The sequence below is a fragment of the Canis aureus genome, chromosome 26, assembly GCF_053574225.1.
Source record: "Canis aureus isolate CA01 chromosome 26, VMU_Caureus_v.1.0, whole genome shotgun sequence".
Classification (NCBI taxonomy): domain Eukaryota; kingdom Metazoa; phylum Chordata; class Mammalia; order Carnivora; family Canidae; genus Canis; species Canis aureus.
The window spans coordinates 36159969-36184058 of record NC_135636.1 but is presented as its reverse complement, the minus strand read 5'-3'; the positions used below and the strand labels follow the sequence as shown (position 1 = coordinate 36184058).

At 44.5% G+C, this 24090-nt stretch overlaps 1 protein-coding gene and 1 long non-coding RNA gene across 15 annotated transcripts in view; one reads left to right on the top strand and one right to left on the bottom strand.

Annotated features, from left to right (window-relative positions):
* Positions 1-24090, top strand: part of PTPRT (protein tyrosine phosphatase receptor type T) — a 1037422-nt gene that overhangs the window by 347760 nt on the left and 665572 nt on the right. For all 13 annotated transcript variants that reach the window (XM_077873195.1, XM_077873196.1, XM_077873193.1 and 10 more), the window contains exon 5: positions 8054-8169. In XM_077873195.1, the coding sequence (XP_077729321.1) occupies positions 8054-8169 (116 nt within the window). The remainder of the gene's footprint in view (positions 1-8053; positions 8170-24090) is intronic.
* On the bottom strand, positions 14520-23319 carry LOC144298372 (uncharacterized). 2 transcript variants are annotated; one of them, XR_013365369.1, is made up of 3 exons: positions 22847-23319; positions 20338-20620; positions 14520-15471 (listed from the first exon to the last, which is right to left on the bottom strand). It is a non-coding gene; the product is annotated as an uncharacterized LOC144298372 (long non-coding RNA). The 2 variants fall into 2 exon arrangements; XR_013365370.1 differs by having other exon boundaries at positions 23010-23319.

Genomic DNA, 24090 nt, shown 5'->3' with positions numbered 1-24090 from the left:
TTGTTTTAGGCCTTTTGGTCCTTTCATGTTGGAGCTCTTCTTGTGCCAGCCCCATCCATGTTGCTTTAATTGAAATGACACTTTCTACTTCTACACTGAATTGGTTAGACCCTTAAACATCACTTCGTTCCCTGGCACTAGAGTGCCATTGTTTGACTCATTGCTTAGAGCACCTCTCTGGAGGAATTTGGGACAAGTTCCAAGGGGTTTTGGCAAGGCAGTGTTTGGGATAATTGTGTTTTGTGTCTATGTGAGGGAGCACTCCTTCCCCTAAAACCAGCCAGCCTCTCAGGAGTGCTGAGATCCTACTAGATTCTTCATCACTGTGGCCTAAGGTTCCTGCCCTCTGGGTCTTTGGGATTTCCTTAGGTGGGTCTGTCCATGCAATCATGGACAGGGTGAAGAGGGTCGCAGAAACCCCCTGGCCATGCAGTGTTTATATAGTAGAAATGCAGTTAATCCTCCTCACCCAGATGAAGCCATTCCCTCCCTGGCCTTCTGGGAATCAGCATCAACTGCCCATTAAAGAATGATCTTTGACCTCAGACTGGACAGCTGCATCAGGATGGATTGGACCTCCCTGAGGTCCACTTAACTGCACACACTCAGCTCTGTCCCGCTCCCAGTTTTGAGGTAGTCTCTGAGACAGGGTTCAGTTTTCTCAAGCCCTGCACACAGGGGATGCTCGTTGGGGATGCTCACCTCTGCTGCATCCCTGCTGCTTATCCTATGCTTGTGGTTTACCTTTGGCTTTTCTAGTAGGTGACTTTTGGCTCTTGGCAGGAGAAACTGCCCTGGCTCTCTTGTCTGAGATCCCAGATGTCTCTACTCAGAGTGGGAATTTCTACCTCTGTCACGAGGCCCAACGTGATCCAACGTGATCCAGCCTCAGCTCCACCTTAACTCCAAGCACCATCCATGGTTTGCCATTAAAGCCAAATGCTTCCTTCTCTCTGAGAAGTCTGTATGGGAAAGGGTTCTCTGGGGGGTGTTTGGATGCCTTTCCACTCTAAAGTCTCATGTCTCCTCCTTGGAATCCATCCCACCCCGGGGCTGCTCCTGAATTTAGAATTCTCCTGACATCCTTACATTCCTCCTGCTGAGGAGTGTGCACTGCATGGTTATGGAATTGCTGAAAGGCAGTTAGCCAGCAAATGGGCCATGGGATATAGCTCAAAAGGATGTGACACTGGCTGTGTTCCTGTGTAATGGGAGCACAGTACGGAGGTTAGTCTTGATGCTTAGGCAGCTTGAGCTTAAACTTCCCAGAAATCAAAGTGTGAGGACCCCATGATAGTGGCTGGAATTGGAAAAACTCCATTCCCCAGTATGTACAAATATTGGTGGTGCATATAGTTCTCAGGGGTCTATCCACGCACTGCTCCTGAGTCGTGTGAGTTGAGCAGTGCCTTCTTCAGTTTGGTGCTCAGTCCACAACCACTCCAGTGCTTTACTCCTACTTTCTTTCCATAAGTCAATTATTGAGCATTAGCTATTTGTCAGGAACTTGCCCTGGACATAGGGGATACTTAAATGATCCAGTTGGTTAGATCCTCATCTCCACAGTGTTAACTTAGCTGAGTGGCAGAGGGAAGAAAGTCACTAAATAAGTAATATCAAGTAGTAACAAGTATAATTTCAGAGAGTAATAGGGCTATGAAGAGAATAGATGGGAGTGGCTGCGGTGGGGGAGGGTGCCATAGGTAGAATAGGCAGGGGATGTGTCTGAGCTGACACCTAAGTTCCCTGTGTCGTGACCTAGGGAAGGGGATATGCCAGGCAGAGGAAGTGGCAGGTGCAGAGGCCCTGCAGTGGGAGTCTGCAGATGTTGCCTGAGCCAGAGTGTAGGGGGCCCAAGGGAAAAGGGTCTGAGCAAAAGTCAAGGAAGGAGGCTGAGGCCAGGCCATGGAAGGTTCTGAGTGTCATGATGAGGTTAGGTTTTAATCGAGGCGCAAGAAGACACCACTGGAGGGATTTGTCCTAGGGATTGATTTGATCTCATTTAAATATTAGAAGATCACTTTGGCTGCTCTGCAGAGAGCAAGTTGAAGGGGAATAGAGAAGCCAGGGGATCTATCAGGAAGAAAGTTCTAGAGTCATGGAAAAGAGGTAGGTGATGGTGGCTGGATCAGGCTGGTGGAGAGACATATACTCATCCTTCAGCATGTGTTTACTGAGCATGTACTCCAAGGCAGGCACTTTTCTGGGTTTATGGAAGTAAGACCCATTCATTCTCTTCCCTCATGGGCTTCCATTGAGATAGAAGACACTGGAAATGAAACAATCACGTAATTATACAATCTATAACAGAGGGTAAATTAGTTTGCTAAAGCTGCCATACAGAATGCTTCGGGCTGGGGGGATGCTTACATAGCAGAAATTGATTTGCCCACGGTTCTGTAGGTGGAAGTCTGGGATGAAGATGGCAGGGTTGGTTTTTCCTGAGGTCTCTGTCCTTTGCTTGCAGGTGGCTGCCTTCTTGCTGTGTCCTCAAATGGGCTTTCTTCTGTGTACACATGCTCCTTGATATATCTCTGTATGTCCAAATTTTCTCTTGTTTTCGGGACACCAGATAGATTGGATCAAGGTCCATTCTGAAAGCCCTAATTCCAAATGCTCTGAGGTGTTGAGCAATAGGGCTTCAATATATGAGTCTGGTGGGGGGGGTGTGCAGAGAAGGGAGACAGAATTTAGCCCATAACAGATGGTCAGTAGTGCTATTAAGAGACAGAGCACAGAGAGATGGCCAGATCAGAGATACATTTAGGAGGTAGAGTCAGCTGGTCCTATTTGGTGAGTTAACTGGGGAGACAGAGGCATCAAAAATGGTACACTCTTGGGTTTCTGGCTTAAGCACCTGGCTGGCACAGGCTGGGGTGGTGCATGTATCCTGGGGGCTGCTCATGAGATCGTGAGTCATGCTTACTTCTAGTGGCTTCTGAAGTGTCCTTTGGACTGACTGACAGTGCTTTCTCCCCCTCCAAAGCCTTCGTATGAATGCATTTATGATTTCACTCATGGTTGCCAAAAAAAAATTAACTATATTGAGAAATACACATTCTCCTCAGGCTTTGTAATTCTCTATTTCTGTCCTCCAAAACATTTTTTCTATTAACATCAGGTCAGCATTTATCAATAAGCGATTCCACTAAATATTCCAAAAGTTCCTGGTTGGGGTGGTTGGTGAGCACCTGATTCACAATTGTATTCTCGATCGATTTGAGCCGAAATTATGACTTTGAATGATTGCCTTGCAGCTTCCAAAACACCGACAGACAGGCATAATACTCAAAGGAAATTATTTTCTCTTAAAAACCGACGCCTCTCATCTATAGTTTATAGCCCATCTAACATTTTTATGTTACTCTAGAAGTATCTTCGTCATAGCCACCCTCTGCTGTCATTTCTCGGTGTTAACTATTAGCAGGGCCACCACAGCAGCAACAACCACACACAATGAATGTCAGCATGATTTCCCAGCTGGTCTCCAAGTTTCTAGCTCCCAAGTGGACTTTTGGAATTTCTTAAACTTTTTTTTTTTTTTCCCCCTCATCACAACCTTGCAGGGCCGTGTCACTGAGCCCACGGTGTGTCCGCAACATGTTTCTAATGTATGTACTGTGCTTTCTCCTCAATCGTGCGGCTTCCTACTGAACACTGTCAGGTTTAAAGAGTGAAATAAAGGGCACAGTAATATGTCTTCAGATGCGGCACAGACAGGACTTTATTTTCTTATCATTTTGCTGTACTTTCTTTTTTTTAATGATAAATTTATTTTTTAATGGTGTTCAATTTGCCAACATACAGAATAACATCCAGTGCTCATCCCATCAAGTGCTGCCCTCAGTGCCCGTCACCCATTCACCCCCACCCCCCGCCCTCCTCCCCTTCTACCACCCCTAGTTCGTTTCCCAGAGTTAGGAGTCTTTATGTTCTGTCTCCCTTTCAGGTATTTCCTGCCCATTTCTTCTCCCTTCCCTTCTATTCCCTTTCACTAGTATTTATATTCCCCAAATGAATGAGACCATATAATGTTTGTCCTTCTCCGATTGACTTATTTCACTCAGCATAATACCCTCCAGTTCCATCCACATTGAAGCAAATGGTGGGTATTTGTCATTTTTAATGGCTGAGTAATATTCCATTGTATACATAAACCACATCTTCTTTATCCATTCATCTTTCGATGGACACCGAGGCTCTTTCCACAGTTTGGCTATTGTGGACATTGCTGCTATAAACATCGGGGTGTGGGTATCCCGGCATTTCACTGCATCTGTATCTTTGGGGTAAATCCCCAGCAGTGCAATTGCTGGGTCGTAGGGCAGGTCTATTTTTAACTCTTTGAGGAACCTCCACATAGTTTTCCAGAGTGGCTGCACCAGTTCACATTCCCACCAACAGTGTGAGAGGGTTCCCTTTTCTCCGCATCCTCTCCAACATTTGTGGTTTCCTGCTTTGTTAATTTTCCCCATTCTCACTGGTGTGAGGTGGTATCTCATCGTGGTTTTGATGTGTATTTCCCTGATGGCAAGTGATGCAGAGCATTTTCTCATGTGCGTGTTGGCCAACAGACAGGACTTTAAATGTCATCAACATCAAGGCATTTGGCCCCAAATACACAGCTCGTTTTCTGCTAACCCCATTCAGTGGGATCCCACTTTGTGAGTGTTGAGTCTCAGTGGGGAGTGAAGGTGGAATGTTTAAAATCACAAGCTGAAAAAAAAAAATAAATCACAAGCTGGAGGCTGGGCTGGGCCCTAGGGTCAACTGTGTTTGGCTATAGGTTGGCAAGTTGCTGATGGGGGGAACAACTCTTTCCCAGAGCTGTGGATGCTGGAGGAAAGTAGCAGTTGAGAGAGCACAGTGCTCAGAAGTGGACTGGAGTATGTATGTTGTGGGGGAGGGAAGTGAAGAGGGAGGGTCAGAGAGGCTAGGAGTTTGGAGAAGTGGCTTGAATGGGTCCTCACCATAAGGAGGATCTCCCCAAAGAGAGACTTCTGGTGTGAGGCAGGGATGAGGCCAGGGCTCAGAGAGCAGACACAAGAATACGGGCATGAGGAGATACCGCTCAACAGGAGGAGGGTGATCTAGATCAGTTCTTGTGCCAGGAACTTTGACCTAGGGCGAGCAGTCATATAGCCCACAGCATTCTGCCTGGAGGGGTTGGGGGCCTCACTGGATTGATGGGGCCAGACCAGCAGGACTGGCCAGTGGGAATTGTTCTAGATGACTTGCATATAGGACCTATCTAACAGAGACCTCACATGTCTGCAGAATGTGCCTGCAGATGTGTTTTGGTAAGTCTACATAGTGTTTTAATGGAATTTAGTCAATTTAGAATGAGATATTTCACATAAAACCAGGTTTCTTCCTTGATATGTCTCGGTGTGTCCGAATTTGAAAAATTGGACAAGTGGCTGCCCTGAGCAAAGTACTGTGGAGGGGCCTTCATCTGTTGGATTTGAGTAACTGCTGCCCCCTTTCGGGTGGAGAGAGTCATGGGGTCTTTATCCATTTCTCCATAGGCCCCACTATTCCTTATTGCTTCGTCACTGCTGAGGCTGGTGTCGGAGACCAATTGTTACCACATGTGCAATGTTGTTGTTCTCATAGAGAAATCTTTATTTGACCCAAGTCTCTTTCAAAAGTGGGAAGGTGTATGATGGGGCAAGGAGGTGGTATGTTGTTTTTTTTACAACTGAGCCACTTTATTCATTTATGTAACTGGCTCCTCTGGGTGCATGGGTTCAACCTCGCTGCTGTAAACCACCCATATTTCACCAGAATAGTAACACTAGGGGCCATTAAGCCTCTGTGTTCTCTACCACTGAACCTAGAAAGGAGGAAGAGGGATTGAAAATGAAAGAATCCAGACAAAAGGTCTGCTGCTGAGAAGCCAGAAGTCAGAAGTAAGCAGGGGACATAGATCCAGAGAAGATCCATTTCTAATTGCACAAGTCCCAGAGGTTAAACCGTTTGCCCACTTCTTCCCAAGGGTGAGGACGGTTGCCCCTTTATGAAACCCAGCACAGAGCCTCCCGACATTGGAGTGTGCCTGTCCTCCCACCAGGAGTGGAGTGGATGTTCCTTCCTGTTTAAACCTGTGGCATAAATGGGCTTACAGGGTTTACTCTTAGTCTTCCTTTAAGACTTGATTTGAACTGATAGTTCCAGAAATAACCTTGCAAAATTACACGGGGAAGCAAAAAGGAAACAATTTCAGACAATCAGAGCAGCATGACATTTATCAGGTTGACTAGATGCTAGAATCTTCAGTTTGGAGAAGCCCATGAGGAGAGATCCTCCCTGGGCCTTTAATTCTTGATGCTACATTAGCAGTGGGGTCCTGAAGGTAGCACAAGGGGGTCTCTGAGCTGTTGTCCTTTGTTTAAAAACCTGAGCAGGAGGTCTGTGTTTTCACACAGCAAGTGTGACTCATCACACCGAGGGGTTTGACTTGTGCTAAGCTCCATGTGTGGTGACACAGGTTGGTAGAGCAGGTGGTTGGAAGTGCGAAGGCCATGGGGCAAAGGGGATCACTTGTCATTAAATATTTGGGAGCCATGAGAGGAGCCTAGAGTTAGCACAGCCTGGCCTGCAAGCCCTTTCCCTTGATCCTGGGGTTCCAGTTGACACCGTTGATCTCCCCTTACCCACCCCGGAGGCCGGAGAATGTAGTAGTTAAATGTTGATTATTGGGCTAAAATTTGGACTGAGTTCTGTTTCTGTCCCTTACTAATTCCATGTAGCTTTGGGAAAATTAAACTTATTGAGTCCTGGTCTCTGCCTTTCTAAAAGGGGAATAGTAATATTGTCTGCTTTACAGGAACGTTACGAAGTTACATTAGATAAAACATGTAAAGCATTTATCACAGTGCCTGGCATTGCACGAGCTTTAGATAAGTGACATTATTGCTATTAGTTGTCTCTCTGGGTATTTGACTCTCTCTGAGAAGACGGCCAGAGGCCATTGTTGGACCTTCTTGATCCTCTTAACAACTGTTACTTGGTCCCATTGTGAGGCTGATGTGCTAGGGGACCCTGGGCACTTTTATGCCTCAGTGAAGAAATTCATACTTCTAGACATTCATTATTAGCCCACTTATCTTTGGAGAGCTCAGACAAGCAAGAACCTGACTCCACAAACAAAAAGATGAACCCCTTACCCTACATAAAACTGTTTAATTCTGGGATTGATCGCTCACAGACCCTGTGAGTTTCATTAGAAAATCCATTTTCCTGTTATGCCAAGTCCTCAGCACAAATGCTTCCCCCCACCCCCTGCTCCCCTCCAGAGTGTAGGCTCCGAATGTCCTGAGTTCTGTGTGCATCAGTTCACTCGCTTTAAGACAGACATGATTCTACTACCAGCCACATTGGGTTCAGTGAGTTACCCTGTGTGGACGCTGCACATGGCACTGATGACGCAGCGAGTCCTATGTGAATGACAGCCAAGAGTTTTCTCCTCCACCTTTCCTCCCTCCTTTGTTCTTCCCTCCTTATCATTTTCCTCCTCAGCATCATCACCAAGGCCGGACATGTGGGTCTCAGGCTCCAAGGTGCTTTGCTTACGCTTTCCTCTTTTTGCTCACTAAGGCTGGAGGGAGGACTTCTCAGTGATGAATCCTCCCCATGTCTCACCTTCAACTTTTCCTTCCAAACATGCCCGTACTGCCCAGAAGCTAATAATAGGGATTTTGAGACTCCGAGAGACCTGAATTCATGTCTTGGCACCCTCACCTTCGGGCTATCTAACTGTGCCGAACTTTGTAAGCCCTCAGAGCCTTCATTTTCTGATATGTGAAATGGGGATGTTACCCATTTTGCGGATATGGTGGGGTTTAAAGGAGGTGATCCTGTAAAACTCTTAGAACCAACAGGAGCTGGCTCGTAGTAAGTGATCAAGCAGCAGTAGCTCTTCGCTGCGCTGGGCCGCTTTCCAGGTACAGGGTCCACTCTGCCCAGTGCTCCTCCTGAGCCGCCATCACCACGGGGAAGTGCTGCAGGCTGTTGAATTCAGGACTCAGGTGCTGTTTGGTTTCTCTCCTAGGAAAAGCACCTCACTTTCTGCGGCTGCAAAACGTCGAGGTGAACGTGGGGCAGAATGCCACATTTCAGTGCATAGCTGGTGGGAAGTGGTCCCAGCATGACAAACTTTGGCTCCAGGTAAGCTGGCCCCCTGCTCACACCATCCCATGGTAAGGGAAGAAAAGGTGTGCTGGGATGAAGGGCTTGGTGTAGGCAAGGGGATGGGATAGTTCTGATGTCCCTCTGCTCCTTGGATGATACTCTGTGTCCATGATCTTGTTAGATCTTAACTCTGATTCTGTTTCGTAGGCATCGGGATATACTTGTTGTACAGATGGAGAAACTATGACCACAAACATGAAAGTGCCAGAACTAGAATCTGCAGCTATGCCCTTTCCAAGCTGCCCTTCTCACAAACTTTGTCTCTGAAGGCCAGTCTCCCAGGGCTAAGGCAAACTCAATACTTTAGATTCTGAGTATGTAGAATCATCAGATCTTCTCTGGAGGGACCTTAGCTCCCCAGTGGTCCACCAGATTCCTGTCTGACGTGCAGTGTGCCTTCCACAGCACTCTGGTAAAGTCTGGTAAAATCACCCTTCAGCAGAATATTTCACTCAACCAGCAAAGCCACCTCTTCTCTGGCTGAAAGGGTCTCTCAGGGAAGTCAGCCAGGAAGATGTTCTGAGTTTGAATGTGTTCCGTTCTTAGGTCTGCTCATCGGCCTTCCTTTCAAAAGCAAGATAAGAGAGGATCTCTTTCAGTGGAGGTGGGGGGAAAGGATGGGACACAGAGTTAGACATCAGTTGTTACAGCATCAGAGACCTTCCCATGGATACTAAGGTAGAAATACCAAATGTGAGGACAGCGCAGAGGGTTGAACTGTGCAGTGAGTAGCCACAGGTGGCTACTGACCATGTTTTGGTTTTATATTTATTTTACACAAATTCATCGAGGTTTAATTGAGATACAATAGTTAAAATATGTAATTTGATACACTTTCACGTGTGTATGTTTGTGAAGCTCATCAGTCAAGGGACTAGACATATCCATCATCCTGTGAAGTTTCCCTGTTCCCATTTGTAATCCCTTCTTTCTGCCCTTTCTACTCCCATTTGTCTCCAGGTGGTCACTGATCTATGTTCTGTCACTGAACAGTTGACCCTTGCATGGGTTTGAACTGGGTAGGGTTGCTTATACATAGATTTTTTTTCCCATTAAATACAGTACAGTAAACGTATTTTCACTTCCTTATGGTTTTCTTGAATTTCAGTGTAAGAATATAGCATATAATACATAGAACATACAAAGCATATAATTATTGACAGTTTATGTTATCAGGAAAGCTTCTGGTCAATGTAGGCTTTTAGTCATTTAGTTTATAGGGGGAGACAAAGTCATACGTGGATTTTTTGACTGTGCAGTGGGGGTTGCTGTTCTAACCCCCATGTTGTCAAAGGGTCAACTGTGTATTAACTTGCATGTTCTAGAATTTTATATGAATGAAATCACATAGTTTGTATTCTTTTTTTTTTGCTCAACATAATTATTTTGAGATCTCTCTATGATGTGTGTAAATACACTTTATTTTAAAGTTTTTTCTTTGTTGAATAATATTCCATTGTATGGAGGTACCACAATTTCTTTATACTCTCATCCATTGATGGACATATGGGTTATTAAGTTATGGGTTATTTAAAAAGTTGCTATGAACATGTGTGGAGTCAAGCGGACATATGGGCAGGTGCCTTCATTTCCCTTGGACAAATGCCTAGGAGTGGAATGGCTGGGTCATATGGCAGATGCAGAACTTTTAAAGAACCTCTGAGCTGTTTTCCTGTATGGTTGTACCATTTTACATTCCCATAAGCAGTGGATGGGAGTTGGAGTTTCTTATCAACATCCCTGCCAACACTTGGTATGGTCTGTCTTTGTAGTTTTAGCCATTTGAACAGGTGTGTGGTGGTATCTCCTTGTGATTCTCGTTTTCCTTTCCCTCATGAACAGTGAAGTTGAACGCTTCTCTGTGCTAGTTTGCTGATATTTGTGTGTCATCTTTGGTGCCATGTCTGTTTAAATTATCTTGCTCATTTATTGTTGGGTTGTTTCCTTTGTTACTGCATTTTGATAGTTCCTTACATGTTCTGGATATAAATCCTTTGTCAGATACATGCTTTGCAAAGATTTTCTATCTACCTGTGGTTTGTCTTTATTCTCTAAAGTGTGGCATTGGGGGAGCAATTTTTAAATTAGGATGAAATTAAATTTAACATCTTTTTCTTTTTTGGATCTTGTCCTGGCATCATTTCTAAGAAATCTTTGCCTGACTCAGGGCCACAGTGATTTTTTTCTTGTTTTTTTTCTAGAAATTTTATAATTTTATAGCTTTTACATTTTAGGTCTATGATCCATTTTCAGTTAATTTTGCATATGGTGTGAGGTATGCATCAAAGTTCTTATTTCTTTTTTGTATGCATTTGGATATCTCAGTTGTTCCAGCATTGGTAGTTGAAGAGCATTCTTTCTCTGCTGTGCTGCTTTTGCCCACAGATGTATGGGACTATTCCTGGGTTCTTTATTCTGTTCCATTGATCTCTTTGTCTGTCTTTATACCCGCCATCACACTGACTTGGTCACTGTGAGCTTTATCATAAGTTTTGAAATCAGGTATTGTTAGTCTTCCAGTAGTTGTTCCTTTTCACAGTGATTATGGCTGTTCTAGGTCTTTTGCATTTCCATATGACTTTTAGAATCACTTTGTCAACCTCTGCACAAAAAAGCCTGTTGGGATTTTGATGGGGATTGATTGCATTGAATCTATAAATCACTTTTGGAGAGAACTGACATCTTAGCAATAATGACTTTTTTGAGTATGAACATGGTATATTTCTTCATTCATTTAACATCTATGGTGATTTCACTCAGCACTCACTGTAATTTGCAGTGTGATAGGTCTGACACATTTTTTTTTCTCCGACTTATTCTTAGATATCTGATATTTTTGGTGGATAAAAATCTCAATTTCTGACTTTTACTGCTAGTGTATAGGAATAAAATTGACTTTCACATATTGATCTTGTATCCTGCAACCCTGTTAAACTTAGGATGGCTATTTACATTTAAATTAATTAAAATAAAATTCAGAACTTAGATCACACATTTCAAGTGCACAGTAGCCACGTGTGTCTAGTGGCTACCATGGTGGACAAGTATAGACAGAACATTTGAGATGTAGAAAGGCTTTTTGGAGAGCATTGCTTGAGCTTCAACAAAACATGAATATTCGTTGGAAGAAGCTAACTCCAGTGACCTCCACCTTCATTTATTGAAAGTTTATCATCTCTTCTGGCTGACATAGTTCGGATATTGGTCCCCAACCCATGCCCAGCCATCTCTGTACACTTGGGTAGAAGTCCATGGTATCACTTCTCTTCTTGCATTTGAAACCATTTCCTACAGTTAGGAAATCCCTAGGAGGGAGAGCACCTCTGGGGGCTGATAGTTCTTCCTTGCTCCTCAGCAGTGCGGTAGAATGAGGTTTTTTAAAAAATTTATTTATTCATGAGAGACACAGAGAGAGAGGGGCAGAGACACAGGCAGAGGGAGAAGCAGGCTCCATGAGGGGAGCCCAATGTGGGACTCGATCCCGGGACTCCAGGATCATGCCCTGAGCCCAAGGCAGACGCTTAACTGCTGAGCCACCCAGGTGTCCCAAGTGCAATGGAAGGAAAAGAAAAGTAGTGCCTGACCCTCTTGCTTCCCCAGGCTGCCTGCAGACCACAGGAATCACGATAAACTACCATGTGTCACTCAAGTAGTTAGTGTTAATTAATCTTTCAGTTGTAATTCGTGTTCATGTGTGTGCATCAGGCTCTCTAGGAGTTTTGTCATTTCAGTGGCATCACCTCAGTTGGGTCATGAGACTGAGAAGGAATAATCACAATATTTTCAACACCTTTATTTAGCTTTTCCAATTATTTTATGATCACTCTTGCTACATTTCTGAGTTGCATGTCCTGAACCTTGGGTTTATCAGTGGAAGGATTTAGAACATAATGGAAGTATTGGAGAAAATAGGTAGATACACACAGTGTGGGTCTCTTCTGCATCTTACTTATTTATGTACTTTTCAATATAAACCAAATCTTATTTCACAGAACATTTTTCAGGTACCTTACAATGGGACATAAAGCCTGACAAGATAGCATAAGTTAAAAGTGAGGCAAACGGATATAGGAGTAAAAAAAAAAAGCCACTGTGGAGCTGGCCATAATGTTAAAACTGCATCCCTCCACATCTGTGGCTAACTTGTGGGTCACAGGCAGAGTCCACTGCACCACAGCCGCCAACGGAATAAAGGAAGCTTGTCAGATACACAGTTCAGAGTGTCCACAAGATAAACACAAACCAATTTCTCGGGAAAATTCTAACTTGTTCGCACAGAAGCCAGACAGGAATTGTTCCCAGGCGTCCTCATAAAGAAAATAGCGTGTAATGTAAGGAACAGCGCTCTCCACCAAAGTCTTATTGAGGGCATACAAGTGAGTTTCATAGGCTTGTTTCCCATAATGATGCTCTGTGCAAAAGCAGTGTGGAGAGGTGGTCAAGGAGGGGAGGGGATGGGGTTGGGTAATGCAATATGACAAAAGTCCCCAGTTCTCTGCTAATCTGTTTCCATCTTGGGACACTTTAAATGTAACAGGTGAGTGAATAGTTTCAATAGCTATTCCTTTAAGGAAACCACCAGAAATATCGCCTCTCTCATCTATATTTCAGGAACTGTTGGGAGGTGGATGGTTTACACTGTGCTCTCTGGCAAATGCCTACTTGGCTAGGTAAGTCCAGGCTTATATTCAGCAGTGTAGTTGGAAGTAAGTTAACGTCTTTGCACAAAATATGAGGCACCTGTCATGACACCTGCCTGACACTCAGGAGACCACTGCATCCTGATCTGAGACAGCCTAAGGGAGTAATGAATTTCTCATGAGATGCTGCTTTGGATCTGTTCCAGCGCCCGGAGGAGCAGCGTACAGATGGGCCAAAGGTTCTGTTCCATATATCCGGGCTTTTGTGACTCAGTCTGAGAATTTCCCAAGTAAGTGAAACAGGTATATTGTGGCCAAGAGGCTACCTTTCAACAGTGCTGTCTCCTTCTGTAGCTACCAAGACACACTGAGGAATCACTGTAAGTCACCAAAGATGGAAACATTTTTATCCACCACTCTTAAGTCAGGGAAATAAAACCAGTGATTTTGTTTCTAGAATAGTATGTCAGTGCTCCTTCTTTCTGGCAATGTCTGGGGAGTAGTTGGTGGACTTCTAGTTTGAGGATAATCCTTGTTGTCTTTGTTGGAGAGAATGCCTGTCTTCCTTTCTGTAGAATGGGACTCCAGAGCTTGCTTATCCTTAAGTGCTTTCTGATCATAAATTAATAAGTTAAAAAGAAAGTCCAGCCCATATGCCTGTTTTACTCTCTCCTGGAAACTTTATATGCTCTTTAGAAATCCTCAGCTGCTGGTGCTGGCTTTCGTGGAATTAGCAAGAAGCTCTACCTAAGAATCAGTGGATAGAATCTATGCAAAAATGTGCATCCCTGAGCCTAGAACAATGCTAGTCCTTTAGGGAAAAGGCTGATAGAGGCCAATAAACGTTATAAATGAGCTCATCTTGTTTGAGGGCAATCTCTCCTTGAGGCGAAGAGTATAATGCCGTGGCCTATGGTGAAGGGCCTCATTCATAACTTGGTAATTTCTTATGTGATACAGTGGCATGAGCGATACAAACTTCTAATTTTTAAGCATTTTTAAAAGCAAATAGATGTTGTGCATTCTGAGCGGAATGCCCATCGAATAGTCAAAGCAGCCTACAGTTTGGGAAGCCCTTTAAAAAACAAAAAACAATGTTCAGGGTACAGCTAGGTAGAAGTGTGCTGACCAATTATCAGTATGGCACAGAGGAAAAGTGTGTATGAGAACATCTTTTCTGGAAGGGGTTTGGCAGTAGATAGAAATCTTAAATGTACATATTCTTCCAACAAATAATTTTACTTTTGGGAGTTTACCTAAGAAAATAACCAGAGAAAGAAACCATTTATCTGCAAGTATGTCAAAAGGACAAAACCTGAAAACACGCTGAATGTCCAGAAGGAACTGATGAAGTAAGTGCTGGAATTAGAGTCATTAAATACCAGGTTATAGAATATATATGATGCCATTTTCACTGTATGTGTTTAAGTGGAAAGAGCAGGTTATAAAACAATGTGTCCGGTATATATTTTTTTTTATCAAAAATAAACATGAATGCATATTTATGTGCACAAATGCATATCTAGCTATATACATAGATACATTAACACTATAAGACACATATCAGGACTCTGAGTCATTGATTGTGATAGATTATCTACGCTTTGTATCTTCACCTTTGCTGTTTCACCCAAATACTTTGAAATGAATATAGGTAACTAAGATAAACAGAAAAAAACACCAGCCACAGCAGAATTAGAAGCAGCAGCCCCATGGAGGATAAAATTACCCTCAGCTTGCCCTCACACCATCACCACCAGATGCTGTTCACCCAAGAGGGGGGTTAGAGATATGTATTCTGTATGTGTCACCTGGTCTTTATGGAAGACTGTGGCCTGTGGGTCTCCGTGTGTAAACTTTTCAGGGCTCTGGAGCAGGCCCCGTCAGCCCCACCACAGAGCTTATTTCCAGACCTCCCTACAAAGCATTTGCTTCACCATGGGTTTGTACAACAAATAACATTTGACGAGTTACAGAAATGAGGCCGTGAGTCCAAACGCTTGGCACAGATCTCAGTAGGGACAGCATATGTGTTTAGACAAATCACAGGCACTGGGCCGGGAGCAGACCCTAATCTGGCAGGAAAAGGCTCTTGCCCTGTGAGTGCATCAGCTCGACAGCAGTCACACCAGGGCTGACGAGATAAGCAGACATGTCAGTCCTTTCTGCAGCCGATTTTTCCGGTAAACCTGTTTCTCTGCTCCCTGAAGGGCTGCTGCTGATTCGGGGCTGTGAATGTGCTGGACCCAGCTCCTCCACCTCCTGCCCACATCTGTACCTGGTGTCCCTTCCATGTGGGACTGCTGTGGAAAACCTAGTTGCCACACCACAACTAAACAGTGGTGGTAAATGAATGATAACAGCTGACGTTTGTGGCTTGGTTACACATAGGATGGGTTTAATTCTCATAGCCAGGCTTTTAGGGAGTTGCTGTTGATAGCCCTGTTTGTATATGAGACTAAGTCTTTGAAGTGGGTCAGTGAGTCCCACAGGCCACGTTCCTATAGGTCCTGAGCAGTGGAGGCAGGATTGGAACATCTGTGTCACGTTCTTCAGTCCTGAGCATCCTGCCACGGTCACCTTGTAGACCTGATGCTTACGTCACCATGTCAGCCTTTCCTTCCCTACTGGAGGCTTCCTGTTAAAAACAAACAAACAAACAAACATTCATTTATTTAGCACACATTTATACACCTTTAATTTGCAGTGTAGTAGATACTTAGAGGTTTGTGTTTCTCAGATTTACAAAGAAAAATCAACAAAAAATACCCCTGAATTTTTTTTTAATTTTTTTTTTTTCAAATTGCTCCCGTCCAGTTGCCTTCTTACTTCTCCCCTTCTTGGCCACATTTCCTAAATCTGATGTCTACGCTGGCCCTTGTGAAGGTCACCAGTGCTTTTTCTTGTTGCTGGAGCTGATGGTGATGATGGTGATGGAGATGCTTCCTCATACTTGACTTTTTTTGGTGTTTGACGATGCTGACTGGCCTGCTTTGGAGATCTTCCTGCCCTCTTGGTTCTGTGAAATCATCTACTGACAACCATGAAAGGTCTGAGAGTTTACCTTATTTGCAGTTAGCCACACAGTGTCATAGATGCTGGCAGAAGATATGAGACTCGTGGGTCAGAAACAAAGGTCGTTGGTCATAATGTAGCAGGCAACATGCCCTTCATGTTTGTGACAGTTGCTGTTCTCCGAAGTCCCCGCTCCCAGCCAAGTCCAGTGAGAATGATGTGGGGCTGGCTCTGGGCCAGGTTTGCATACAGTGGGTCTGCATCATGGCTGGGGAACACAGTGCTTAGGAATCCCTCACTTTTTATTGTTAGTTTTATCGACATAATTTATAAACCATAAAGCTTAGCGAGTCTGGAATTCAGTGACCTTGGCACCATCTCCACATACTTTGTCTTTCATTTTCACCTTAGTTACCTTAGATCAAAAACAGCTCCTTTAGGGCCACCCCAGGGGATGGAAATCTAGCTGGGCTTTGGATCCACAGAAGGTTGCATTCTCTTCAATTCCTCGGTACCTGACGCACAAGCCTCTCCTTTCTCATCCTGTACAGCACAGCTCTGAGGATCCTAGCCAACTCGGACCTGGAAATTTCCCTTCACACACTTATTGTTTTCTCCTTCACTTCCTAAACCCTTTCCTGGGGGTCTTCCCTCAGCCTGTCCTCAGTGTATGCACTTCAAAATTTGATCTCTGCTCCTCCCGGCCCCCAGCACATGGGAGCTGGTGAGAGAGTGGTGAGCAAGGTGCACCTGCGTCATGTCCTCGGGGGGCTTACTGTCTGACAGCAGAGACAGACATTGAGTAACACAGAATCAGATATTTGAGCACAAATGTGACCAGGCTACCAGGGAAAGAGAAGGGTCTGCTGGGTAGAGTCGGGAGGATCTCTATGAGTATCTGAGAAGCACCCTTGGAGGAAGTGGCCTTTGAATAGGCTTTCAGAGAGGGGACTGGCAGTAGTCAAAGGGATATAGTGCCACACAGGGAGGCGGCATGTGTGCTCGCTCTTCACCACCTGCTCATCCTCTTTGCTCAGGGCTTCTCATTCCTTCTGGGGCTTAATCCAGGACCCTCCCAAATCTGCAGACTCTGCAGGAGCTCTGAACCCAGACGTCAGCCCCAAATGAGTAGTCCGCCATGCGCACAGGGGGCCCTTGGGAAGACTTCAGTACAGCTAATCAGAAATGATTTATGTCCACTTCTATTTCTTTTAACTTTTAATAAAAAATAATCAAAAGCTATTCTTTAGAGACTGCCAGAGAGGTACAAATATGGTCCTAAGAAAATCAATGAGTCAGATTTTAGTGAGTTTCCAAATGTCATGCCTTTGAAGCAGTAGGACTAGAAGTGAAAAGAATATTCATTTGCAAATGAATTGTGAGAATTTCACCTAAATATTTTCTAGCCTGCCAGGAGAGAAGGCTTCCAGGACCCTGTATTAGAGCATCTCCTGTGGAACAGGCATCATGTCTATTGCATACCTGGTCCCTTTTATTAAAGACAGTACCATTTCCACTTTCACCAATCACAAATCAATTACAGGTCTGCATGCTCTCTCTGAAATAATGACAGCCATTTTTTCAGGCTATGTCTTATCTCTTTGTGAAGGGAATAATGCCATGACATAGGAGCAGAGGGGAGGGGGAATTGCAAAATGATGAGGCCATTAGAGATGCCTCCATGGCTGTAATAGAGTAGTGTGAAAACCGCAGACTCTGTGGCATCCAGTGCTTCTCTGGTTTCCTCTCTAGGTAGTTCCTGAAGGTAAGTCTTGCTTGAGGGTAGAAGGATACATGTGTGCCAGGGTCAGAAATACTAAAGTGTGGGTTTTTTGCAGCCCTGTTCTTGCAAAGAGTGTGACTCTCAAATGATGTTTAAAAAAAAAAAAAGGCAGCTAAGGAAAGATGGAATTTGAGTTGTTTTAAATGAGAGACAAGCCGATGAAAGAGGAAAAAGAAAAACGATAGATTTCAGAGGAAGCGGTTGCCATGATGAAAGAGTCATGAGTATAAAATGGGATTAAGCAGGACCACTGCTTAGGCTTTTACTGTGCTTTCGTTCAATTTAGAACACGTGTATACCCCTGGATGGATGAATTGGATAAAGGTTCACCTTCTGGGCAGATGCATCCTCCTGGGCTTAGAGCTTGGCAAGCAGGCAAAACCTCTGGGCAAAGAAAACAGATAACCTTTCTCCAGTGGGCCCAGTGAGCCAGTGTTCTGGACTCTGGTTTGCCAGTAGAGCATGAGCTGGCTTTGAATGGCACAGCAGTGGCTGGGCATCTTTGGTGCAGTGACCAATTGTTCAGCGACAGGAAGTGGCCTGGATTTAAGGAATGTTTCCATTCATGTGTTCTGTGGTATGGTTTGGCTCTTTCAAATATTGAGGGACTTAAGGCAGTGATAACCTTCATATCTTGGAGACCTAGGACAAAATAAGCAGTATGAGCATCACTTGGGAACTTGTTAGGAATGCAGATTGTCTAGGGCGCCTGGGTAGCTCAGTGGTTGAGCATCTGCCTTCAGCTCAGGTCGTGATACTGGCATCCTGGGATCGAGTCCCACATCAGGCTCCTCACAGGGAACCTGCCTATGTCTCTGCCTCTCTCCTCTCTCTCTCTCTCTCTTCTCTGATGAATAAATAAATAGTATCTTTTAAAAAATGCAGATTATCTGGCCTTACTCCTGACCTGCTGAATCACCCTCCAGGTGATTCCAATGCCTGCTAACTCTTGAGAGCCCCTGCTTTAGACTTATGAAGTTGGATTAAGAAAACCTCACCTGAACCTAGTAGCATGTCAGGTATGCCATTGCTTAATAATGTCCTCAGCGAATCTGTTAGCCAAGAATGTGGGAAAATGCTTGGGCAGTGCGTCTTTATGTAGATATTTCTGACTTTGAGACCACTGAGGTTTCCAGAAAGCTAGGCATCTGGCTTCTGTCACAAAATTTCCCAAAATGTTTTCTCTGGGGCCATCACTTCCTGCAAGATGGCAGTTGGTATTCTTTGAAGAAGCAAAGTAAGTTTCTGGAACAGGGCACATTCTACCCTCCCCTCACAGAGTCCTGGTGTAACCATGCATTATCACATAGGGATGGCAGTTGGTCCCTGGGATTATAAGGCCTCCTTATCTGGAATCAGACTACCTGGGTCAAAGTGCTAACTCAGTCACTTAGCAAAGTCATATGACACTTACTACAGCCCATGTGGTGATTCAGACTCACTGAGTCAGAATCTGGCTTTTTAATGAGAGCCCCAGGGGATTTGCATGCACAGTCCGTTGAAAAGTACCATTGAGAAGGCATGAGAAGGTTGAGAAGGCATATTGCTTGATTGATTTCTGCCTTAGTTTCCTCATTTGTAAAATAGAAGTAATAATAGGGCTTCTCTCACTTTATCATGCATGAGAAGCACCTGGAGGGTTTGTTAAAACTGGGCTGTCCCCACCCATCATGTTCCCCATTTCATAGGTTTAGGGTGGGGCTAGAGAATTTGCATTTCTGACAGGTTCCCAGGGGATGCTCCTATAGTGGCTTTGCAGACCACACTTTGAAAACCAGTGTTCTGGATCCATCTAAGAGCATAGCTCTCTCAATGCTGACCTTATTGTCCTCCACGAAACATGCTATTTCAATACTCAACTTTATACTTTTTCCTTTTTGCTGTTTTGTTGGAATTTTAACTCTTCCTGTAAATTCCTCTGGGCAGAAATTATACCTTCCACATCCCGTACTCTCTTATTTTATGTTGTGTTGAATAATGAGGACATTTCCAATGTTGTTAATAATAGAATAAGGAAGGGGAAAAACACAGATTGCCCAGCCCAATAAATAGTATCTACAGATGGATATAGGCCTGGGATTCTCTTTAAAATTTACATTTCCAACAGGTTTCCAGGTAATGCTGATGGTCCAAGAACCACCTTCAGATAAGCACTTTCATAGAGATTTTTAAAGGATGAAGTGAATTCTGTTATGGAAGCCAGTTAATGCAGTGCCTAACAGACTATGTACTCACAAATGTTAATGTGACTTTTACTTAAATACTGAGACAAATTTTGTTAGGTTGAGCAAAATATTTCTCAAACCCACTTAGTTATGGAACTTTTTATTCATGAGAGTTATGTGACTTCTGGGAGAAGCAGCATGTGATTGCAAGGGTACTCAAGTAGTGTTAGTAGAGTCCCGTTCCCAGCCTGGTCCCCCCTTCCCGCCTTCTTGAACATAGGTTCAGGAGCAGACTACCCACAAATCTCAAGGCAGTGGCTCACGGAACTTCAGGAGACCACGTGTATTATGAATGTACCATAAGAGGAGAAGGAGATAGGAAAGTGCGAGTAGGAGAGATCCCATTGGTATCCTGGAGGTGTCCTTTCTGAGCCAGTGCCCCCAACCCTTCCACAGTGCATGATTGGCTGCCAAAAGCTCACAGCTCCCCCTTGCCCAGAGAACTGCCTAGGGGCAAAGGAGAATAGTCTTCTTTCCCTACCAGTGCTGGCTCCTCGCGTCAAGCTGGGATCCACTCTGGTATACTTTGAGCTCCCGAGGTGGAATCAGGCTGAAGCTGGACCAGGTTTTGACGACATCCTTCCTCGGCTCCTTCCCTCACCGTCTTTCACTCTCTTTCTCTGGAGGGCACTCAGTAGGTCATCATGTCTCAGACTCTGCTTCTGGGAACCCCGGTTCTATCAGTGCCCACTGGGAAATTTATCCAATTTGCCACAGACACAGGGGCCAGAAGATGATTCCATTTTAGAATAATAGATGCAAATCTGAGAGAAGAAAGGAGGTATAGTTGAAATTTCAGAAGAAGGATATACTTACATGTGGAAAATTTCATAGGCACCAAAGGAGAATTTTCAGCATGCAGGAGTGGCGACATGGGGGTTTCTGACAGATTCGTCCCCAGGCTTCCATATGCATCATCCGTGGCTTGTCTCAGGACTTTGGCTTCTCTTTGCTGTCCTACTCCCCTTTCCTAGCAGCCTAGCCATTTGCATCCCTGTGCATTTGTGTGGCACCTGGTGTCTTGGTTGGGAGGATTTCCTCTTGCACCTTGTCTCTGGGTTGAGGTCCGTTTCAGGCTCTTGGCCCCCCCTGCCTGCTCCACCCCTCCCTGTACCCCTTCAAACCTGCTCAGTTGCCTGTGAGCCTGGATTTCTTGAGTCTATTCCTGCTTGATGAAACCTCCCCCTTGTTTTCTCGCCTTGTATGTTCTTTTCTGCCTGTGTCTGGGGCCGAGACCACGGTGGAAACCTGTGCTGCCGACACATGCCTTCTGCTTAAATCCCTTCTCCATGTTGTTACGGTGTTCTGGTCTCTGAGCCTGTCACCATGCCTGGTCTTCTAGAATCCCTCCTGATCTCAGTTCCTGGCTTGCTGCTCATTTGCTTTGACTTTCAGCCCCTACTTGCCCTTCCGTCTGGGCTCATCTCCCTGAACTTCACCTTCATTTGTCCTTGCCGGGGTCCATCACAGTTCCATTTCCTATCATGGCTCTGGGCTCTGCTGCCCATTCCTGTCCTGCTGTTGCCTGCTCCCAATATGACAAGTGTGATTATTAAAAGGCCTATTTTCCAGAGATTTTATAAGACAACCTGCAATTTCCTTTCCTTCAATGGGAGAAAGCCTGGTGGTTCAGAAACTAAAGGGAAAAATTTGAATTGTTCAGGGGGATGCACTTTCTCCTCTCTGGTCCTGCTGGAATGTGACATCATTAAGAAAGTAATGCTGGAGGTCACATCAAAATAAAATTTAAGCTAAATATAAAAAATGAATGCTTTGCACGTAATCAGCTCTTTGCTGTTTGTGTTGGTTTCTTATTGCCAATGCAACAAATTAGACACAGTGGCTTAAAACAACACAAACTTAAAAATAATAATAATAATAATAATAAACCCACACAAACTTAGTACCTTGTGGTGGTGGTGATCAGAGGTCAGAAAGGAGTCTGACAGGGCTAGATCCAGGTGTTGGCCAGGCTGTGTTCCTTCTAGAGGGTGTAGTGGAGAATTCACTGTCTTACCTTTTGCAGCTTCTGGAAGCTGTCTGCATTCTTTGGTTCTGGCCTCTCCTTCCACCTTCAAGCCATTAGTTACTTTGACCTCTGCTTCTGTGAACGCATGTCCCGTCTATGACTCTGACTCTCCTCCCGGTTTCTTATACAAGGTGCGTTGTGATTACATTGTGCCCACCTGTGTGATCCAGGATCATCGCCACACCTCCAGATCCCGAAGCTAACATCTTTAAAGTCTCTTTCGCCATGGAAGGTGACATGTTCCCAGGTTCCAGGGATTTAGCATACGGACATTGTGGGAGGCTATTATCCTTACCCACTTTTCATGGTTGATTTCGTGGTTAGTTTAGGAGAGCTCAGCTCACACCAGAATATGCTGTCATGTGCTGAGTATTTCCTACACATTGTCATTTCTGCATCATGAGAACTTCATAAGCAGGCACCACTATGCTATCCATAATAGATGTAAGGAAACCAAAGCTCAGAGACTTGAACCAGGGCTGGAGGCTGCACATATTGGGTGTTTGCATGCATTTGTTTTATTATCATTTCCTTGTCCCATCTTTTCCCTAGCTCCCATCCCAGCCTCTCCCAAGTATCTAGCCTCCTGGGAGCTCAGCTATGACCACTGGGGCACCAGCCACATCCAGGAGGGAAAGGTTGCTGGGGCTTTGGGAGCAGTTACAGACAAGACGTTTTATGCCACATTGGTTTGTTTACTTATTTACCAGCACAGTATTTTTTTTCCTGCCTGGATTTTTTTTTTAATAATAAATTTATTTTTTTATTGGTGTTCAATTTGCCAACATACAGAACAACACCCAGTGCTCATCCCGTCAGGTGCCCCCCTCCCACTCACCCCCAACCCCCCGTCCTCCTCCCCTTCCACCACCCCTAGTTTGTTTCTCAGAGTTAGGAGCATGGATTTTTATATACTTCCCAATCCTTTACATAGAATATTTTTGTGAAATAAAACGCATACCTCAGTTATTGTGGTTTTCGTAAATTTTGTCACAAGGATGGGAGGCCATTTCCATCTGAAGATTTCAGTCTCGTTTTAATGCAGGCATGTGAGCTGATGTGTCTTGGGATAGGATTCGTGTTCATTCCCTGAGCTCCCATCCTCAGGAGTACCGGTTACTTACCTGGTACGTCGTCCTCTGATCGCTGTTTTCTTCATCGATTTGCCTCCCTTCTGTGCTTTCATCTGTGCTTTTTTGGTGATCTGGATTATTTTCTTAAGACTGTTCCCCCGGGTCAGTGCTTTTCTGCGGTGTTGATTCTGCTGTTCACTTCTTGTTCCGTTTTGAAACCTGTAAGTGGCTTTGTTTGTTTCCCATAATTCTTTTGAGGTTTATTTTCTTTCTTAGCACGTTTCTTGTCCACTTGCCTCTTGGCTAATGGTCTGTAGAGTTCACGTGCTGGCATTGTTCTTGGTGTCTTCCATCTCCCAAATTTCTTGACTGTTCAAAGCATTGGGAGATCTGAGGAAAAGTCTATATCTTTGCTTATTTCCCCCTACACAATATCCTTTCCTCCATCCCTGTCTTTGCTTTTTTTTTTTTTTTTTCTTTGGTTCCCAGCTAAGAAATTGGTGGCACATAGGTAGATCTTGGCCACACTCATTAACTACCCTCTTCCATATTTGGGAATAAGTGTGCTGGAGGAGGTGAGGGGCGGGGAGTAGTTACCCCACATTAGAGCAACACTTAGTATCTTTAGGCCAAGCCCAGACACCAGATGCCCTGCATACAAATCCCAGCTTTGCCACTTGCAAGCTGTGCAGGCCTGGGCAGGCAGCTCACTCCTCTGAGCTTCAGCTTTCTCCTGTGCACAATGGAGGTAATGAGTGTGCCTCCACTCCTTACAGATTTTTGTAAGGAATTAATGAAGGAGGAATGTAGAACACTTAGCCCGTAGTGATATTTAGTCGCTGTTAACTTAGATCAAAATGTATGAGGTTCTAAGTAAATCAGGGTAGAAAATACCCAGCCAGAACCTCATCAGTCTCTTTCCAGGAATGAAGGGGCCCTGCCCAGAGAGGAGGAGAAAAATGAGCTGTTTTTGGTGCACTCATGTCTTCTGAGGCCTTTCTCTGCATCCAGCCAACTTTTCCCCAGATCAGATCAGAGTTTGAGCAAGTGGTGCCATCTCTTGCAAAAATGTATCTGGGCATGAGGCAGGTGGTGGGCACTTTCAGCCCTAATGATTTTCTCCCTTCAGTTC